General features: G+C 33.6%; 1 protein-coding gene across 2 annotated transcripts in view; it reads right to left on the reverse strand.

The window, feature by feature from the left end:
* Positions 1-19954, reverse strand: part of LOC118202848 (peroxisomal sarcosine oxidase-like) — a 46984-nt gene extending 27030 nt beyond the window's left edge. For both annotated transcript variants that reach the window (XM_035375057.2, XM_035375055.2), the window contains exons 1-4: positions 19816-19954; positions 15924-16061; positions 12961-13102; positions 12621-12759 (exon numbers count right to left, since the gene is read on the reverse strand). In XM_035375057.2, the coding sequence (XP_035230948.1) occupies positions 12621-12759; positions 12961-13102; positions 15924-16049 (407 nt within the window). In that variant the 5' untranslated portion in view covers positions 16050-16061; positions 19816-19954. The remainder of the gene's footprint in view (positions 1-12620; positions 12760-12960; positions 13103-15923; positions 16062-19815) is intronic.
* Positions 19955-22224: the final 2270 nt, after the last annotated feature.

Below are 22224 nucleotides of genomic sequence, written 5' to 3' on the forward strand. Positions count from 1 at the left end.
TTATAAATCTCCCTATGGATAGAGAGCTGATTCAGCTAATTATGTCTCTCATCATTAATAGGAAATTCACTGTGGCTATTGGAAATGATATCTCCAGTTTACGAACCATGAATGCAAGCGCCCCACGGGGGTCCTTTTTAGGGCCCGTCCTGTATTTATTTTATGCTCATGACTTCCCTAGGACTCCCATTGGCAGAAATCACTTTCTTGGGTGCTATGCGGACGATACGGCATTAGCCGTAAAGTCCGCAAACGCACACAATGCAATCAAGAAGTTACAGGAGCTTCTACCAGTGGTAGAAAAGTGGTGTACGACTTGGAGAATTGCTATTAATGCCAGCAAGTCGCAATTATTAATGATAAGGAGGAAAAATCGACAGTTGACTATTAATAGCAAGCTCTTCTTATTCTCTGAAGAGATTCCTAGAGTTAGTAAGGCGAAATATTTAGGAGTAATGCTAAATGAAAGATTAAAATGGGGAGATCATATAACAGAGGTCAGAAGAAAACTTTTCACTGTTGTAAATAGTCTCATCCCTATATTGGGTAATTATTCTAGCTTAGACCTCAGGAAAAAGAGGCTAGTATATATCACGGCAATTAGGCCATTGATGACTTATGCGTCGCCGGTCTGGTGCATGCCTACCAAGGAGGATATAAAAAGACTTCAAATCATACAAAACAAAGTTTTAAGGCTTATCACCCATGCTCGCTTTTTTGTGAGCAATGCTACACTGCACTGTGACTTAAAACTGGACACTCTAGAAGAGCATGAATAAGATCAACAGGAAATTCCTCTGGAAAGCTCTGAACTGTGACCATATGAGAAATTTTGATATCTTTACCTACGAAATATTGAATGAAGACTCCAAACTGCGCCTACTTGCGGACCACCTTATCAGGGACCCAAACTTTCCCACCTAGTGCTCACCTGTAAATAATGTACCTAATGTGTTTATTAGCATTCTTAATTTTGTATCTTACTCATTTATTGTACTGTGTACTTCTTAAATTCACTAGTTTTATTCACATTCTACACTCATTTTATGACTCCCACTTAGTCACGCCTTTACTGGGCCGGTTACTTGCTTGTGAGCTCTTGCGTTGCTGTTCTTCTTATTCTTTATCCGTCTTTGCTCCTCCTTACGGCGGACATTATGTGAAGATAGTTCTATGTTATTGTGCCCATATGGCATAAAATTGATTGAGCCAGATAAACTACTGATCTCAGTGGTATTCTGGCTATAAGTTATGTGAAGATAGTTCTATGTTATTGTACCCATCTGGCATAAATTTGATTGAGCCAGATAAACTACTGATCTCAGTGGTATTTTGGCTATAAGTTAATCAGTCAATCAGTAGCTCTTTTAGTTCAGAGTTCGATCTCTGTATGAGCTTCGCTCTTTACATTACATTGTATTTGACGTTCTTAGGAGTTTAAAGTGATAACTACTGATTGTGCTCTGTCATACTGAGAAGAGCTGTATGAGAACTTTTGAGGAAAGTTCTAGAACTCTAACCTGTTTCTATAGTGAAAATAAATTTTATCAAACTATCATCGGTTCTGCGTACATTCAATGCATTACGAACCCGTACTCGGGCAACAATTAAGTTAAATCGAAAGAAAAAATCTGAAAATTTAAGAATTTTTTTTGGGGGTGGGGGGAGGGAGTATCATCGACCGTCTCCTGTAGTGAATCTCCTAGTGCAGGAGTTTCCAAACATTTTAGCCCGCGGCCCATATTGGCTCTGTCACGAAGCTTCGAGGACCAAGATACAGTTATTTCACCATATCATGGCTATGCAATTAAAATGAATAGCATACACGTTTTTAAACAAGGCAGTGAGATTTTTGTTGTGATTAGATCTATAAGCCATAATCTTACGAAGAGCCTTGTTTTTTAGATTTTCATGCAGCTTCATCTAACTTAAATTTCTTAAAGCTGTTTTTAAACATTTGCAAAAATATTTTTTTTTTTTGTTCCTGAATATTAGAGATTTCCTCGGTTTATTATGTTCTTCACTTTTCAATGGATTTACCTGCTCGTTTTCACAATTTATCAGCGCATTTTGGTTACATTTTAATCAGATGCAAACTTTCTTTTTTATTTCTTATTTTGGGCAAGTTTTGAGCGGAAAAAATCTCCATAATTAAAATAAATTACACCGTATACAGAACAAAAATTAAGATTTAAATAAAATCACTGCAGAAAATTTCTATGAACCAAACTAGAACACTATTATGAAAGGAAGAAAGGTAACACACGAAACCTTTTTTCTTGGTAAAAAGTACAATGAGAATTTTTTTACTTCTTTGTGCAAAGTAAAGGAAGTATTGCAATCACGAAAAATTTCGATACCATATTTCAACGAAAATATCCATTTTGACCACTCTCGAATCCATTCGAATGATTTTTCTTCTTACAGACAGTGTTATGATTTTTCTTTTGAATTTCATGCTGCGCAAGAATAAATGACTCTTTTTCCAAAAATGGATTGGAAAATGGATTCAGAGGAGATACTTTCATGATGTCTGTACGTACGTATGTGTGTGTCTGGCATAACTCAAAAACGAGTAGCTTCAAAACATTAAAATTTTGTATATGCTATGAAATGTAGTTGTGCCCTTCCTTTTTTTGGTTTCAAAAGTATATATATTTGTATATGCCCACTCTGTTACCCGGCTCGGTAAGTTCAGTTTTTTTATTCTGATATTTCAGTAAATTGCGCATTTTTTACTTTAAATGTGACTGGATTATACTGTTCTTATATTCCGGTTAAAGTTTTTATGATTTTAGTTAATCTGCATGCAATAGATGTAGAATTATTAACAATTTAAAAGTTGTTTAAGTTGCTAGTAAGCCTAACGAAATCGCCATTTGTTTATATTTTAAACTCTTGCTTTATTTGAAGGTGTTTTGAGTTTTCATGTATTTTTGCCTTGATGCGAAGTGAGATCTGAATTGATTCAATAAAGAATATATCTGTAATGAAATTCGAGGAAATAAGTTTAAATGAAGTGCGACCAAAAATGTGTGGAATTTAAAGGACGTATGAGGAAGTTAAATGTGCCCACATGAGATTTTTTATATAGAGAGTTAGTGTATTTCACTCATTCTAAATTTAGAAGGGGTTGTGTAAAGTTTATAATATGTTTTATGAAAAACGGGCATGATGGGCAACGCATTTTTAGATTGGCTGATATATAAAACAGTAAATGATGTGTATGTTATTTGTTACTAAATTTTTAAATTTTACAAAATCATGTTTAAGAAAGCCATTAGTGCGGATCATTAGTGCTGGTGGGGCCCTCGGGCCGTAGTTTGAAGACCCCTGCTCTAGTGGTTGCATTATATTTTCATAGAACTGTTGCTGTTTAATAATTACTGATGTTATTATATATCAAAATGAAATGATTTATAGAAAAATTAAAATTTAGTAGCTACCGTCAAAATCACATAAATATTATTTGGTAGACTCTGCACACGCAAGCGCACACACACATATACACCAAGAAAGTGTGGGGGGGGACAATTTTCTTCTAATATTTCCCGTTCTGCTGGGCCAATTGACGGAATGTAATTTGTATTTTTTCATGTCTCGAAAGCAAGACTTAGGATATATATTAGGATATTATTACCATTGTTCTGATATACTTTTCCTGACACAAAATCGGACTTTTTCTGAAATGGCACATAACTTTTTCCGATATTTCGATTCTATTACTCAAATTATATTAAAGTGCCAAGTTTTGTAAAAAATAGCATTAGTAGTTTTCAAGAAATTGCCTCTCAAAATTTTAGTTCCTCAATGTTAATTGAATTTTGTATATATTTATTAATGTCTCTATTTTTATTAAACTTATTTGATTCCTTCCTCACATTTCGAAATTTAGGTTCAGTATAAATAAATAGCTCACGTATATTCTGAATTTATTTTTTAAATTATTTTTTTTTCGTAATTTTTATAAATTTTTCAAAAAGATTTTGAATCATAGCCTATAAAATTTTTACCATAACCTTAATTTAGATGTATTTCTGTATTTCTAGGCATACCTGCAACAAAATTAGAGTTCTTGATTCAAAATTTCCTAAGCTATACACGAATTTATATATTGGCGCGTTTCGAAATTGGGTATAATTTTTATTAGCGATAATAACGCCAAATGTATTTTACGCGATTTGTTAAAATTATTTCAAAGAAGGAACGATTTCCTCGCTCGTGCACAGTGAAAGAGAAAGGAAAATATGTTACCATAAATTAAGGATTTTTAGTGAAGTGAATATTTTTAGTGTGAATTTTCAAGTGAATATTTTTATTGAAAACTGAAATAAGTGCGCCAAAATAAATTTTTTAATTTCTCGGTAAATTTCCTACCAGATTTTACAAAATTTAATGTTTAGGCATAATTTAAGTCATAGTATCGAAATATAGAAAAACGCGGTATATCATATCAGAAAAACTCCGATTTTGTGTAAAAATACTCATGTTGGAACAACGCTGCATTTACATCTAATATGTATCCCAAAGTCACGCTTTCGAGAAATGAAAAGCGAAAATTATATTTCGTCTATCGAACGGGAGATACAGAATTGTCCCTTTTTTTATGAAAACTATAATTTTTTTCCCAAAGTTTTCGCTTCGGAAACTACAGACATCTGCATTGCGTGAGATTCTATGATAAAATACTGAAAAAATTAGTTTTAAATTGTCTGAGTATAACAGAGATATAAATTTAATACAATATAAATTAAATATTAGAAAAATCTTTAATATCTAGTAATTGTGACCTTTCGCAAGCTAGTTAATGTCAGCTAAATATCATGCCAGGTAATGAGAATACAGGTAATGAGAATGCAAATTAACTGTGTAGAGACATTAGTTAATTGGAAAAGCCAGAGAGATGGAAAATGAGCAACCGTCTTCACCGGGAATCGAACAACGGACCTCTAAAAAACCGGCCCAGGGTGCAGACCACTACACTACGAATTCACGCTAGGAAGGCGGGAGAAATACCTTATATACTCCCCTTTTAAAGGGCGACTGGTGTTTTTAGGGAACCCAATCGCCAAATCCTGGGTGGGGAGAAATCCTCATCCACCACCCTTTTAGTTCGGGCGCTACTGTAGAGACATTAGGTTAATTGTAAAAGCCGGAGAGATGAAAAGTGAACAACTGCCTTCGCCGAGAATCGAATCACGGACCTGTGGAATACCGGCCCAGCGTGCAGACCACTACATCACGAAGACACGCTAGGAAGGCAGGAGAAATACTTTATAACTGCACTTCCTGCTAGAGAAAATGCAGCACTATCAGGATTTGGTTGTACAATCACGCAAATTGCTAGGAATATGCAGCCGAAAGATTTATGCATATGATATGAAGATGCCAAGTTTGTCACGCGATATGTTAGCGAGATGCGCTGTGTGAAACCAGTTTTTAGATATTTTTTTCATCTGGGAAGAGACTAGTTGAAGAGATAACTGACGAACGACAACGAAGTAAGTTTCGGATATCAAATGTTTTCACACGGGATGTGATACTTCTTTGACGAAATGAAGCAATTCCAATGATGGAACACAGCAATAACTTTTATTTAACACTCAAAAAAATGGCGACATACAAACAAGAAAAGAAAACATATTCTAACATTTAAAAATAAATTACATTCTTCGTGCGAGAGTCGCACGTGGCACTCGAGTCTGGTTTCGAATATTGCCATTCACAAATAACTTAATGTTCATCTATTTAAATTATTTAAACTACAAGATTTTAATACTATTTAAAGCTGTTACAACCTCTCCCCCAACGGAGAGACTTTTTCCGAAGGGAAAAGTTCTGTAAAATTTGACAGTTTAATAAGCTCGGCTTGCTCATTTGCTTAAAGAGCAAAGGTTATTTCTCTTATAAATTTCTAAATTTCAGGCCAAAAAATTTTAAGTTTTAAACAATACTTTTACACTACATTTAAAAAGAAAGAAATGGAGAACGTTCAAATACATTAGTTGAGCATACATTAAACAATAAAATTAATTCTAAACGTGGTTACATACACTAAGAGTTACATTACTTAATTCTACTCAGAACATCTACGTTCTTGTGCAAAGATCCTTTGCGATGAATGACCTTAAAATTATAAGGTTGTAATGAGAGTGCCCAGCGCATCAATCTAGAGTTACATTTGGCGTTGGATTGTAGCCAGACCAAAGGATTATGATCAGTTTGAATCAAGAATTCTTGCTGACCATCCAGATAAAAATGCAGTTTCTTGATAGCGTAGATGATAGCAGCGCACTCCTTTTCAGTAGTACAATAATTCTTTTCAAACTTAGTAAATTTTTTGCTTATATACAAGATAGGATGTTCACGTTGTTCATCATCTAATTGGCATAGTACTATACCCATGCCATTGTCTGAGGCATCGGTTTGTATAATAAACCTTTTATCAAAATCGGGAGCATACAGAATTGGTTTCTTGCATAGCAACTCTTTTAAATTTTTAAAAGCTCTGTCACATATTTCAGACCATTGTATATTTCCTTTTTTTGTTACCCCCTTCAAAGCGTCCGTGAGGGGTGAAGCAATTTCCGAAAATCTCGGTATGTACTGGCGATAATACCCTACCAGTCCTAAGAAAGCACGTACTTCTGTTTTGGTTTTAGGTGTAGGATACTCCTTTACAGCCAGGATCTTTACTTCATCCGGGGTTCGTTGTCCTTGTCCCACAACATGGCCTAGGTATCTCACTTGATCTTGTGCAAATTTACATTTTGATGGTTTTAGTCGTAAATTTGCTTTCTGTATTCTCTCTAGAACAGAAGTTAAGTTTTTAAGGTGCTCTTCCCAGTTTTTTGAGTAAATGGCAATGTCATCCAGGTATGGTACAGCGAAACCTTCGCATGCAGCCAGGACTTTAGTCATAACTTTGCTAAAAAAATATGGGGCATTTTTTAATCCAAAGGGTAAACGTAGAGGCCTGAAACTTCCAAAACTAGTTACAAATGTTGCATATCTTTGGGCTCTTTCTGTTAACGGAATTTGCCAGTAGCCTCTAGATAAATCTAATAGGGTAATATATTTTGCTTTTGCTACAGTTTCGATACGTTCTTCAATATTAGGCAAAGGATAGTATTCAGTTTTAGTAACAGCATTGAGTTTACGATAATCAATACAAGGCCGAGGATCCTTTGATGAAGATTCTATCAAAATCATGGGAGATGTATAGTCCGATTCTCCCGGCTCTATAATTTTAAGATCGAGCATTTTCTGTATTTCCCTTTTGAGAATTTCAGTCTGTCGGGGTGACAGTCTGTATGGCTTTATTTGTATTGGTTCGTTATTTAATAGCTCAATATCGTGACAAACTAAGTTTGTTAGTCCAGGATTATTTGAAAAACAACCAGAATATTTCCATAAAATCTTTCGTAAATCTTCTATTTGCTCGGATTTCAACCTTTTCTCGAGTTCATTCTCTTCTATGATGTCCGAGAAATTTAATATACTTGGATTGGAAGGTAAACGAGGAATGTCCATTTCTAAGTCTCCTTCCACTTCAGTTATCATATTAATCATTTCTGGTCTTTTGTAATATGGTTTAAGCATGTTAATGTGATATACTTGATTTGGCTCATTTTGTTCCTCGAAACTTACAATATAATTGGTTTCTGAAATTTTCTGCTCTATTTTTCCAGGTCCTTTCCACTGTACTTCTAGTTTATTTTGACGATTCGTTGATAAAACAAGAACTAAATCTCCTCTAGCAAATTCTCTTTTCACTGCGTTTCGATCGTACCATGTTTTCCTCCGTTGTTGAGCTTCTTTCATGTTTTCCACGGCAAGTTCCTGGCATTTCTTCATTCGATTAATAAGTTTGAAAACGTAACTGACAACATTATTACTTTCTTCAATCGGTTCTAGCCACTGCTCATAAAGTAAAGTGACTGGCGTTCGTAGGTTTTTGCCATGAACTAATTCTGCTGGTGTAAAACCAGTGCTTTCGTGTGTGACTGTTCTGAGAGCAAAAAGAACTGATGGTAGATAATTCTCCCAATCCGAAGTCGCTCCTATACATACGACTCTTAACACCCTTTTTAGCGTTCTATGGAATCGCTCAACGGGATTACTCTGCGGATGATACACAGAGCTTCTTACATGTTTAATGCCGAAACGCTCCAAAAATTCCTCTGTCAAAGCACTGACGAAAGAGGTCCCCTGATCTGTTTGGAACACTTTTGGGAAACCCATACGACTGAAAATCTGTAAGAAAGCATCAATCACAGATGGCGAAGAAATGTCTGTCACCGCTACAGCATCTGGATATTTGGACGACATACACAGAGCTGTAATAATATATTTTTTTCCAGTCTTTGAAATAGGTAGCGGACCAACGGCATCGACATTTATTTTAGTGAATATTTCGGAAATTACTGGTACTAATGTCATTGGAGCCTTCTTTTTGTCATTTCCTTTTCCAGCGCGCTGACAAGCATCACAGGTTCTTACAAAATCTTCAGTTTCTTTGTAACACCTCGTCCAGTAAAAATATCTAGCAAGTCTGTCTTTGGTCTTTTTGACACCCAAATGACCAGAAGTTCCTTCGTGGCACATCTTTATAATTGACGGCTTGAGTTTTTCAGGTATAACGACAAGCTGTCTTTCAAAGCCCATTTTATCCGTCGTTTTTTTAACTAAAAGTTCTTTTCCTGTCAGACTATAGTTCTCATTTTTGCATGTACCTTCTTTAACTTCTTGGATGATTTTAGACAGTTCCTTATCAGCAAGCTGAAGTTGTGAAATTTCTTCTGAGTCAATTTTTACCAGTTTCATGAGAGCTTCATCTTCCGTATTTAGTTCCGGTAAATTATCTTCTTCTTCAAAAACATATCTGGATGCTTTATTTTCTTCCTTCATCGGTTCCAAGAGCTTCTCTTCAGCTATTTCTCTTTTCCTTTGAGCTCTAGTAGAGACAGCATTAACCTGGTGAGGACAACTATCAGGCTCCTTTCTTTGTTTATTCAACAGTGCAAAAGTTCGATTGCCTAATAAATACCTTCCTTTGTCGAGTTCATTTCTAATAATGGCAGCCTTAGTTATTACTCGCCCAAGATCGCAATTTAGTTCGATCTCAGCCAATGGTAAACAGGTTGGATTCAAGTCTAATGGCTGTTGCACCCACACATTTTCACCTGTCAGCATTTCCGGCGTGATGTATTTGCGACAAACTATATCAATACTAGCACCTGAATCCCTTAATATAGGAATTTTATGACCATTTACGTAACCCATACTAGTATAAGGTAATAGAAATTTATCCTCTGGTTTTGCACTAATTCTGTTAAGATTAGCAGGAGATTCAGTACTATTCTTAAGTTTTGGACATTGGGGCCTTAAATGTTGATAGGACCCACACTGATAGCATTGTGGCGTCTTTCGTTTTTCATATTTATCATCTGGACGTGGACTTCTAGGTCTATGAAACAAGCTTTGCGTATTAAATCCTGATGACATTTTGTTTTCAGTTTTATTTTTATTATCTGAACTCAATTTACCTTGAGTTAGTGCATTGTATCTTTCTTTCTGCCTATCCACTACAGGCTTTTTTTTAAAGTTTCCGCAAACGTTTTCATAGGCATCAAGTTTTTCAGCTAATTTTTTAGATGAAATCATCTCTACCCACTCATCAAGAAAATGATCTCGAATTTCAGGAGGAACTCGACGCTTAAGTTGGTCAATCACCATCAAATCTAGCAACTGATCAAAAGTCTTAACTCCTAGACCAGTCACCCATTCCTTGCAATAATTTTCTATTTCATAATTGAAATCCACCCATGTGGATTCGGTACTCTTTTGATGTTTCATAAGTTTCTGCCTAAACTTTTCCGGGCTTAGTTTAAACCGTCTTAACAATAAATTCTTTACGTGTTCATAGTCTTTAGCTTTATCGGAGGGTTCTCTAGCTATTAACTGGGTTACTTCGTAAGGAAGTAGTCCTAGTAAATGAGATACAAATTCTTCTTTATCAATTTTAGCCCATTCTGCTTGCCTTTCAAACAATAGCAAATATAGACTGATATCTCCTTTCTTGTCATCGAATTTCTGCATAAGGTGACGCAGCTCCGTTTTCGGCCGGATCTGTCCGGTATTTTGAGACTTTGTCTCTGCTTCAAGTCTTAATCTCTCTAATTCATACTGTTCTTTCCTTCTCCGCTCTTCCGCTTCTTCCTGTCTCCTACGTTCTTCTCTTTCCCTTTCCTCCCTCTCTTTCCGTTCTTCTCTTTCCCTTTCCTCCCTCTCTTTCCGTTCTTCTCTTTCCCTTTCCTCCCTGTCTTTCCGTTCTTCTCTTTCCTCCCTCTCTTTCCGTTCTTCCCTTTCCTCCCTCACTTTCCGTTCTTCTATTATTGTGTCTAAGACTCCTTTGACGAATACTTCATCATAATCTCTACTTTCAACAATTTTCTGTTTTAAATCGACTATTTTCAAATCTGCAGTCACATGAACTCCCAGTTCAGCCGCGAGATTTTGCAAATCTTCCTTACGAGTTCTTCCTAAGTAAGACATTGTTTCTATGTTTAAAATTAACGAACACTGTCTTCTTTATATTTCCTCAAAATAGCTCAATTCAATTACTTTAATTAATTAATGCAGTCAGGAATCACGAAATTAAATGCACTTTGTTAAGTACGTATACCTCAAAAATGAAATATTTAAATTATATGAAGTTCATTCTCTCTACCACATTAATTGTGATTAAAATAAGAATAATAACATAGAGCAATATATATATATGTCTACCGTCTGCACAACTAAAATGAATATTAAATATAATATCAAATACGGTAATAAAATAAGACAATTTAATATTAACAGGAAATAATAATCTGGTATCGCTAATATTGCGTTCAGTGATGAACTAATAAAATAAAGCAATTCTATATGAACAGGAAGTAATAATCTGGTATCACTAATATTATGTTCAGTGATGAACTAATAAAATAAAAATACGCACGATTATTCGATCTTGGTCGGTGCCTCCAAAATAATTATGACTGTGATACTTCTTTGACGAAATGAAGCAATTCCAATGATGGAACACAGCAATAACTTTTATTTAACACTCAAAAAAATGGCGACATACAAACAAGAAAAGAAAACATATTCTAACATTTAAAAATAAATTACATTCTTCGTGCGAGAGTCGCACGTGGCACTCGAGTCTGGTTTCGAATATTGCCATTCACAAATAACTTAATGTTCATCTATTTAAATTATTTAAACTACAAGATTTTAATACTATTTAAAGCTGTTACAGGGAGTTTTCGGTTTAGCCTACGGATGGTTATTTACTTTTCCGTCGCATTGCAACTGATACATACCTACGTCCGTCCATTGTATAAAACAGTGGTATTAAACGCAAAATTGCATCAAATTGCATTAGTCCAATCTGAAATCCACATCTGAAAACAGCTGACGGTCCAGATTTTTTTTTAACAAAAAGAAAAACACAAAAAATATATTGGATAAATTTTAAAATTTTGCTTGCATGCTATTTATCAGAACATTCGTAAACAATAATAACAATGTCGTATACCGAAAAAATCATTTTAATAGGCTGTGCTCCAAGAGTAATAATGAATGCTTTAAGGTTCTTTATAATTGTGAGTTGTAAAAGATGTATTAAACAAAGAAATAATAATTTGGTCAAATATAAAAAGAAATCTCTGGTTTTAATTTTTATCCTTTTTTCTGCTCAGTAGATATCGTCATATATAGTTTTTTTTCTTAATCAATGGGTATGAATATGGCTTACAAGTATACTTACATCTTGATATTTTGCATTTACTTTGTTATAGAGAAGGAGAGAACCGGTTCTCTCTGGATTCGTGTCCAACATGTTTCTATTAATGCAAATATTTGTGGATAATTTGTATTATTTTCTTATATTTGATAGATTTATGATTAATTGCAACTGTACAAAAAATCCGTTAACTTATATTTTTCAAATATATGATTCGTTTCATAAATACGGACTAAAATGATCACTTATCTCTTTTCTGAGCGTAGAATTTACCTACTTGTTGTTCATACAGTGTTTGTTCTTTTGTTTTTAAGAAAAAAATCATATGAGAATTGATATCTGTTATTGAAAAAGAATGCAAATTTTCTTCTGAAAATATTTAAGGCTTTGCTCATTTAAGGATTTAATCCATTTTATTAGCTTGCTTCAGTTTGAAGCATATCTACTGTTATCATTAGGCATAAAAATTAATCCACATTGTATCAAATTTTTAGCCAAATTTTCTCTTAGTGCATCATGTTTTAATTAATTTCATTAATAATTTATAATAAGCATTACTTTCTCATTTAAATGATGAATATGAGTAAAAACAAAGTTCGCTCCCTTAAAGAAGGCAAGAAAGGATTTTCAGGAATGGGTATGAAGAATAATGCCCTACCTCAAACTGGACTTAGACATATGCTTCTGAACGCCATTCGCAAATTTCAAGGCCCCACTTCGGGATGTCAAGACATTGTAACATGAAAAAGGATTAATTTAAGGGTGTTAATTTTGACTTCAGTCAGTAACAGAAGAAACCGACGAAACATGTATGCAGGTAATTTACCTCATCTGGAATATTTCATCACGGTGAAGATCAACTGTAGGCACATCACATGTAGCTGCCACTTGCACCATTTTATTCATGATTTGACTGTTTCTTGTACCAATGTACAGAAATCCAACAGGATAATGGAAATGTATACCTGTTTAATAGGTAGATATAGGTACTTTTTAATGATATGCACTGGTAAATGCCATTAAGTAATTAGATATGTTTGAAAACATCACATATCGAAATCAAAGCAACAAAATACTGATTTCTTTTTTAGCAAAGTGACAGGTGTCTTTACTTTTACTTAGTATCCTTGGCATTTAAATGCTTGTATGTGACTATTTTTATTTACCTGATAGTTCTTCTAATTCTCGATATCTACTGATAGAGTGCCTTGAAAGTATTTGGCAAGCTGGATCATCATCAAGGATTCTAGTTATTCTTCCTTCGTCATAATGCGATGAAAAGATTTCACGTTGCTGTCTTTCTTTTTCCTTTAAATAAGAGAATTCAGTTTTTTAAACTATTTAAAATGTAGTAAGTTAATACGTTGTAATGACATGAAATATTAACCCAGTTAAGTATGAGTCGGGAATTTAAGTAACGTGAAACTACTTAAAAATATAACACCTTATATGTTTTATCTATATCTTTTCTATGTTACTCTCCCACTACTGACAAAGTGTATAAACCCGCTACATTGGGTGCATGTGGTTTTCGGGCATAAGTAGATTCACCTAGGTAGATCTACTTAAGCGAATTGCTTTTGCCTTAATCAATTAACTGTTGATCAATCTAATCGTATCGCAAAGAAGACAGCCAAATAAAACCTTACTCGCTCTTTTTCTTAATTGCATTCATATTTAATCCGCGATCCTAAGGCTCAGCCCTAAAAAGCCAATTTGGGCCTAAGATCCTAGGTTTTAAGGGAGCATAAAAAATTTTTAAATTTCCATAATTCTTTCCCCCTCCCCAAATCGAGAAAAGTGATTATTTTGGGTCTCTGAATAAATGCGGCTCCTAGGGTTCCAAATTGCCTTAATCGGGCTCTATTTACTCTCGCGTTTTCCTGGAATAAACAAATGCAAACTAAAGAGAGGAGATAAATGGGTTATATCCTATTTTATGTTTTCCCAGATGACGCTTTTTTGATACTCTATTTTTCCTTTTTATTCAGGGTACATGCTGAAATGAAAACGCGATAGAACCTGACACAGGAGTTTGTGTGAAGTGATACTGCTACAAACCTCCGACTTTTAAATTTCATGTTCAAATACTGCTTAGTCACAACATTAATGTAATTGGGTTGATACCCAATACGGTAAACAAGAGTATGTTTTATGTAATAATAACAAACACTTGCTATCATTTCGTCCAATTTCTTTCTTTGAGAACTTGCTTCGACATCAAAATATGTCTTAACGAATATAATGAAAGGAATAACATTATTTAAATTATGGAAGTATGCTAGAGGTATATTATTAAGAGGACTTATACACATTAAAACCCGTAAGACCTTCGAATCTGTGACTGTTGCAAGAATTGGGATTACTTACTTATTTTAAAAGCAATTACTTCCAACTTTTTACAGCTGACTACATAATACAGCTGCTTTCTGAAATAGTGATTAGAAAGTTTGTGTTGCCACAAATATTTTTATAATTTAAACCTCTTTGTGACAAAACGTTTCCACCTTGCGCGCACAGTTTAAGACATTCTGTTGCATAATTTAATTCCATATTTGATATATAGTTTTATAATATTTGGAAACTATTGTGAACCAAAAAGTCTAAGAATTTCATGTGAAATTTTTATTTTATTTGGAGTTGAGTTTATAAAATGTATTTTATTAAAAACATCTGTACTGTTTTCGTCCATAAAAATTTTTAATATTAAAATATTCATCATATTTTTCAGTTAGAAAATAGTGCCCACATAAAGAATTCCATCAAATTTCAAGTATGTACCATTAGCCATTTTTAAAATATCATGCGCGCAAGGGGGAAACATGACGAAACATTTTGTCACAAAGCGGATTAAATCACAAAAATCTTTGTGGCAACAGAAACTGTCTGGTTACTAGTTTCCAAAGCAGCTATATTATTTAGTCAGCTGTAAAAAGTTGGAAGTAATTGCTTTTAAATAAATAAAATATCCCAATTCTTGCAACAGTCTCATATTGGAAGATCATAAGGGGTTTAAGGTGTATCAAATTAAGCCCCCTTAAGGGAATAAATGACTTCCTAAAGGAACTGTTAGTCAAAAATAATTCGTATTCACATTACACTTGGGAAACTCTCACGCATCCAGTCCCGTTCGACAGGATTTGAACCTACATCGAACTATCAGTGTTAAGCGGTTTTAGCCCTCCGTTAGCTGGTAGACATGCAGTAAAAGGGAAGGGTAGCTGAAATTGTAAGACCTTTGATGTTCTTCTGATGTTACGAAAACTTGCAGAAGAATAGAAAAAGGCTAAATTTGCATGATGTTTACTATCACCACTTTCAAAATACCTAAAGTGGGAAAAGCAGAACGAGATATCACCGATATTTAATACAGAAAAGTAGAATATTAAACTATTAACTAGATATAAATTATAAAATCATTAGATAGCTAATATTTAGTATCATTAGTGATGTAGAAAACTAAGGTATGCTATATACGGTATTAGAAACAGCTTTGACTAGTTATTGTATACTACAAAAATTCATAAAATTTATTCATTGGGTATGTTATAAATTTTACCAATTCAGTTTATTATATGTCACATCAGTTAAACTTATAAATCACATCAATTCAGTTTATTGTAAGTAATATCCGTTGGGTATTATTAGGAATGAAATAAAGATATAAATTACTAATTATTTATTAGTAAGGTATTATGTTTATTCCTTTTAAACGTAATAGCTTAATAATTTGTGTCTCTATCTGATAATATGTCAAACAACTACTCAGTTTCTTAAGCAACAACAGTTGTTATTTGAAAGTTTGTTAAGCAATTACAATTGTTATTTAAAAGATGAATTAAAGGTATCATACCACATCGAATTGCAATATTCGGGAAATTAGCTAGTTAGTAAACACGTAGAGGCTAAGTTATGCATCTTATTTAATGGCAATATTTGCCAGCCTAGGTAGATGATGAGTGCACTGATAGCATAATGCAATATAAGGAATGTAAAATTGGAAAAACTCAAAAATAACAGCTGCTAACATCAAACTAGATTAATTATGAATTCACGTTGAAGATACACATCACATATACAAATATAATTTATGTTTGTGCAAACATTCAAAATTAATAATTAATCTTACCGTTGGTTCGTCAGGTCCCACCAGACAAACTCTCAAAGGTACATTGGCTGAGGCGTGTCTGGCAGCAGCAGATCCAAACATGCCTGCACCAATGATGCACAAGTCGTAAATTATTTCTTCGTCCATAACTTCTGTTTACTGAAAAGTCGCGAAACATAAATGTAATTCCAATGAGAAAAATGTTACAATAAAATTCAAAAGCAAAGATTTTATTACATACATAAGATATAAAATACAGGGTGCGACAGCGTTCATAGCGTAATTTGACTTGCGTAGCACAATGACGTACTGCATGAATGCGCGCCAGCTCGTGCCACATTCGTGTACTAATGAGCTGCCATTTCGAGTGTGACAGTGATATGGATCATTGGAGTGCACATCATCGCGCCTTCGCTGTTGAAAGTTATTTCAAGAATAACTACTTTGTTATTGCTAACCAGCGTCTATTTCGGCAACATTTCAGCTTGGGAAGTTATGGGAAAGTTCCAGATGGATGGACCATTGCGACAGACATTTCCAGGTAGAGTAATTTCCCGTTTTGGAGACATTTCCTGGACGCCTCGGTCACCTGATCTTTCATGTGCCGACTTTGGGGGCACCTGAAGCAAGAAGTTTTCCAAACACGTTGTGCCACAATTCCTGAGTTGAAGGATCGCATCCAAACTGCAGTCGGCAATGTCTCAGGGAATACGTTACGCCGAGTAATGGCAAGCTTCCAACGCCGCCTAAATGAATGTGTTGTGCAGAGGGGGCATCATATTCAAAAAGTAATCCACGCAATAGACAATGACTTACGCATTAGTAAATGACATACCTTTAACTATTAATTGACATAAGAGGTAATAAATAAATTACAGTTACTGCCTTATGGTATGCTTTTAATATCTTACTATGAACGCTTCAGCACCTTATACTATGATGTGTAATTTTCCAGTTTAAAATAAAATGCTTTGAATATTCTAAAATTATTAACATTTAGTGCAAAATAACAAAACTATATTTAAGGCAGTTATAGTAACTTGATTTTATTATTTTTAGCATGTAATGTTTTTAGTATTGAACAGTCTAAACACTTTGTTTGTATGCTGTAGAGAAATCGGTTGCTATAGCCATGGCCTAGGGTTCAAATCTCGGAAACGAGATGGATGTTTGTAAATGTGTAGTGGCTTTCAGGCTGTGTACTTAATACGTTCGTTACACTATTAATATAGAAAATTCGTAGCACTATTGGGCCAAAAGTAATCTCGAGAAATTGATGGTGGATTGCTGAGAGACTGGAGACTCATATTCGATCTAAAAGAGATTGTGGACATTCCCGGGGAATTCTTCTCAAATATTGGGATGAAGCTGGGCAGAAACGTCTAGTAACCTGTAGAGCACTCGATGACTAAGCCAATGAGAGACTCGCCACGATAAAATTCATTGGTTTCTTAGCTATTCACGGACCTGATTTGGCTGTAAGTTCAGGTTTGGAGAATTAAAAATAACAAATGAAACTAAAGGTTATTGATAAAATAAAGGAAATAAAAACGTAAGGAAATGGTGCAACTTATGAAGAAATGTTGTGTTCTGTGAAGAAATCCTACCATGTACAAGCCTTCGAGGATAAAGAATTACAATGCGAGAATAATCATATCGTCTGCAGAGGTACTGTATTCTCTTTTACGTGTGCTATAAGTTAACAAACAATTGCTTCATATTAACTTTTTATATCATTTTCTAATTATTGGTTTACGTAGAAGTCATAAGCAATTATTGCAATCAGTCTAGCACCTTTAATGTGTTACCTCACATTTGCGCTGATTCAAAGGTTCAGGATTATTTCTCATGCGAGCTGGCTAAGAGAGATAACGCTTTTGAAGAGAACATCTGAAGGAAACGGACTCGTGCTCTTGTTACACATGGGAAATTTATGAAAGCGCCTATGCTGCCACTTCATTTCCGAGATTCGAATCCAAGTCGAACTGCCAATGTTCAGCGGTCTTAACCATTCGACCACTCGCAGACTTTCTTCCAGAAAGCCCCTGATTTAATTCTAAATATAAGAAAGGGTTAAAAACGGAAATCAGTGTAAGAACTCCATATGATTACGATGTGACGTGATTTGGGCTAAATGCTCCAGTTGAAAAAATGAGTTTTTATTAAGTAGTTAATAAAGGTGAAAATTAAAAAAAGCGATTATTTTTACTCTTTCGTGAGTAAATATACATTCAAGCCTATAGATAAAAGATTAAAGACTCACTTAGCTCTTTAAAATTTAAAATTTTCTTCTTTAAAATTTCGCTTTCCAAATTATTTTGATATACTTTTGGAAAGTCGTTTATAAATTCTAAACCGAAAGTAAGAAGTTTACAATTTACGGTGAATCTTTACATTATGGTAACCTGGCGATTTTTTGGCGAAAGTTTGGCGACCAACCCTGCTACAGCAACCTGCTAGTTTTGTTTTGGACGCCATTTTGTTTTCACGAAGTAAAAGCACGGTTTTTTTTTTTTTTTTTTTTTTTTTTTTTTTTTTTTTTTTTTCAACTCAACATTTTTTCCAACAATCTGCTAGCCGAATTACGCTTATACTAGAACTTTTATGGAACAAAAATGCTTAATCACGACGAAGATTAGGCGCGAAATTGAGAGAAAGTGCAGAATCGCAAACTGCTTGCCGCGTTTTTAAGAATTGCACATACACGGTATCCATGTACACGTCGACCTATTTTAACTTAAAAAAAAATCCCAGAATTGCACAAAAATGGCATTGCGCACACTCTTGATTTTATCTATGTACACATCGATCTATTTTCACTTAAAAAGTCAAGGAAAATTGACAAAAATCCAATTCTTCTTACTCTTGTAAAAAGCCCCAAACAAATAAGTGGGCGATTCTGCACTTTAGCAGCGAAATTGTTTCTAAGTGCTTATTAGCTAAAATCACGATCGTAATTTTCCGGAAAATGTCACATTACATGTCTCATGATCTCTCATTTCTCTGAGACAAAATAATCCTGTCATTCGAACTGTGCACTTTTCAGATTATTCAGATTAGTCTTCTCAGATTCAGAAGTCCTAGCTAGTAACCTTTATCGCCTTACCAAAATGTCGCCAAACTACCTGTTACCATATTCTAAAGATTAGCCCAATTTACTATCGCAGGATTTATTACTATTTTTCTGAATACTAGAGCAATTGTACTTCAATACTCCTGTACTTCATAGTACAGGAGATGAGGGAAGAAATGAAACAAATTAAGTAATTTTGTTTCACATTTAAGCTGTATTAAAATTTTTCGAATTATTAATGAGACTAAATAAGAAATTTTAAGTTATTTTATGAATTTTGACACTAAATCTTTTGTTCCTCTGAAACTGTGGAACTTAATTTTAAAATTAAGATGAATCAATTTTTTCAATTAAAGCAATAGAAGATTAAAATACGCGCCAAATTTGGTCGTTAAATTTACAAATGTTGCCACATGATCGTTTGACATAAGTAGAAAGTATCCCCACATCTAATTAACAATTGAAATCTACCAAAAATATTTCTCATAATATTTGACCGGAAATAAGAAAATATGTTACAATGTTCACATTATCTACAAGAGAAATAGTATCATAGGAATTAAATACTCTACAATAAGTCTTAAAAACTTGAGCCTAATGAATGATATTAATTCTCGTATTTATTTTCTGTATTCGAAAATCAGAAAGAAGAAAAACGATTATTTTTATCTCAAATACCATTTGCCTATTAAACAGTACATTCTTAGAATCATTTTGATATAAATTCAAAAATTCTTTGATATAAATTAATATAAATTCACTATATTATTTTATATTATTTTTTAATATAAAAAATAATCACATTTTCATATTTTAATATTTAATAAAAAATAATCTTACTAAGCCTTCGTTTTATTGCACAAACTCTTTCACCACGGTTATAGAAAAGTCAAAGACACACAGAACACCCCTCTACGTCATAGTATTGTATGAAATCAGCTGTAGGTAGAGATTAAATGTAAGCAACCGCGCATGCGTTATTTTTTGTTTCAATGGAAATTGATTCCTTGCCAGCTACGCTAAAGTCTTTTCAGATGCATTTTATCTACCTTGGAGTTGACTAATCCTTAGTAGCTCTAAATATCGGAGTGTAAGGAGATACTATGTGCCTAGAATCAGATTTTTATGGAGATTGTTTCATCATGATCTAAAAAATAGAATATTTGCTTACGAATGTAATCGATATATTGAATCTCGTTGTCTATAAAATTAATGTTTACATTAGATAAATCAAATGAACTGGTTACTGAGCAAAATAAATTTCCTTGTGTAACATTACTTTTCAAGATATATGATTTATTAATCATTTTCCCTAAATGAATAGTTTTTAAAGCGAAATTAAATTAAATAATTTTTTCCATTAAACAAAATAAGTTTTAGTGCAATGGCAGATGAATTTTATTTCGCTGTTTTATTGTGAAAATGTTTCATATTGAACAAATAGTGACTAGCAATGCTCAGACTACGTTTACGTGCCTAATATAGGAAGGCCTAAGAATGCTTTCCGAAGATCTAAGAATGAAGGCCTATGAAGGCTTTTCGAAGACCTAAAAATAAACGTCTATGAAGGCTTATTTACATTCGTTTTCTTTTAGAGTATAATTTTGTGTGTTTTCGATGTACTAAAAGGAATTTTCAGATAATAATTTCCAAAATGAAAGAATAAACCCTGAAGCTCTTAATAATGGTCTTACATTTTATACATTCGTACATTATATATCACGTATTCTTTCCTTCAGGAGTTAAGAAACGGGCAGGTTTTAGGTTATAACTGAGAATACTGTCAAGAATTCAAAGGCAAGAAAGCTACATACGTAAATATGTATAGTATAGATAACGCAGTGATTTATTATATTTGCGGTGTTTGTATATTACAAAATTCACATGGATGATTAAAAAAGCAGCAAATTGTTTTTTAAATGCATAACTAAAAAAATACTTCATCGCAGAAGTCTTCTACTTCTGAAGTGACCACAGACTTCACGTGCCATCTCCACCTTGTCAATAAAATTATCAGATACTTCAGCTGGAAGTAAAGCCCACGAAAACATAATCTTAAGATAATTCTAAGATTTTCGGAAACGGGGACAATTTAGATACCCTTCTTTTATAGTGGTCCCATAAATTCTCATTCGTATAGCAGTCTAATGATCAAACTTGTTATTCCTTCCTCTGAGTTTCATGATTATCAAAGAACTGATTGTCTGCGACTTCTTTAAGTATCCAGGTATAATCATCTATTAAATGACTTTCATTAACTATCAATCTTTGTATGAGCATCTAAGATAATTGTTACATAAACCAGGATATTCTCTCTAACTGTTTGATACCAGCTAGAATAATACCATTTCAGAATGTTGGATATAATGCATAGTGTTTGTTCTCTTTCACTTTCCAGATTTTTGATACGATTGCATCTCAGTAGAGAACTGTGGTACCCAAGCGGTGGTCTACAGAATGGTTTACAAAAGATTTTATTATAATTTATATGGGTTTTTATTACAATTTATATGTTTTACTAACAAAGTTTATTAACAAAGTTTTATTAACAAAGTTAACAAAAGTTTTTATTACAATTTATATGGGTACAACTCTTTACGATATGAGTATATTTTCATTCTTTCTTCTGAGAATATACATATGAAAACTAATTTTGAAGAATACATCGTTTTTCATAAATACCGAGGGTATTCTCGTTAACTTTTATTTTAAAGAATTTATAATTTTCTAAAAAATATCTTGTTATTACTTCATCGGTACGTAAAAAATGGATTCAGAAGAGATTTTTTCGTGTCTTCTGAACGTACGTGCGTATGTATGTACGTATGTATCTCACATAACTCAAAAACGAGTAGCCTCAGAGCATTGCAATTTTGTGTATAGAACGGCAATAACATGTAGTTGTGCACCTTCCATTTTGGTTGCAATCTGCCGCATCAAAAGTATATATACGTATATTGGTACGGTTTTTGTATTTAGTTCGCTATTTTTAGTAGAATTGTAATTAAAATTGTTTCATTCCTCCGTGAAATGCAGCGCGTGACGAGTTTTAAGAGAAATCTACGACGAAAAAGTAAAAATACAGGAGCACGCGCATTTGATAAACAGATATCGCGTAATTGCTTTTGCTTTTCGGAAAACTCCAGAAAATAGAAATTACCAAAAGCTTCTCGTAACTGATTAAAAAAAGCTTATAAAAGACGGAGAAAAACATCTTAGTTCAATTGTTTACTAAGTTGTTGTTTACTT

The sequence above is a fragment of the Stegodyphus dumicola genome, chromosome 12 (assembly GCF_044657685.1).
Source record: "Stegodyphus dumicola isolate Sdum_Otavi_A_Nest chromosome 12, ASM4465768v1".
NCBI classification, from domain to species: Eukaryota; Metazoa; Arthropoda; class Arachnida; order Araneae; family Eresidae; genus Stegodyphus; species Stegodyphus dumicola.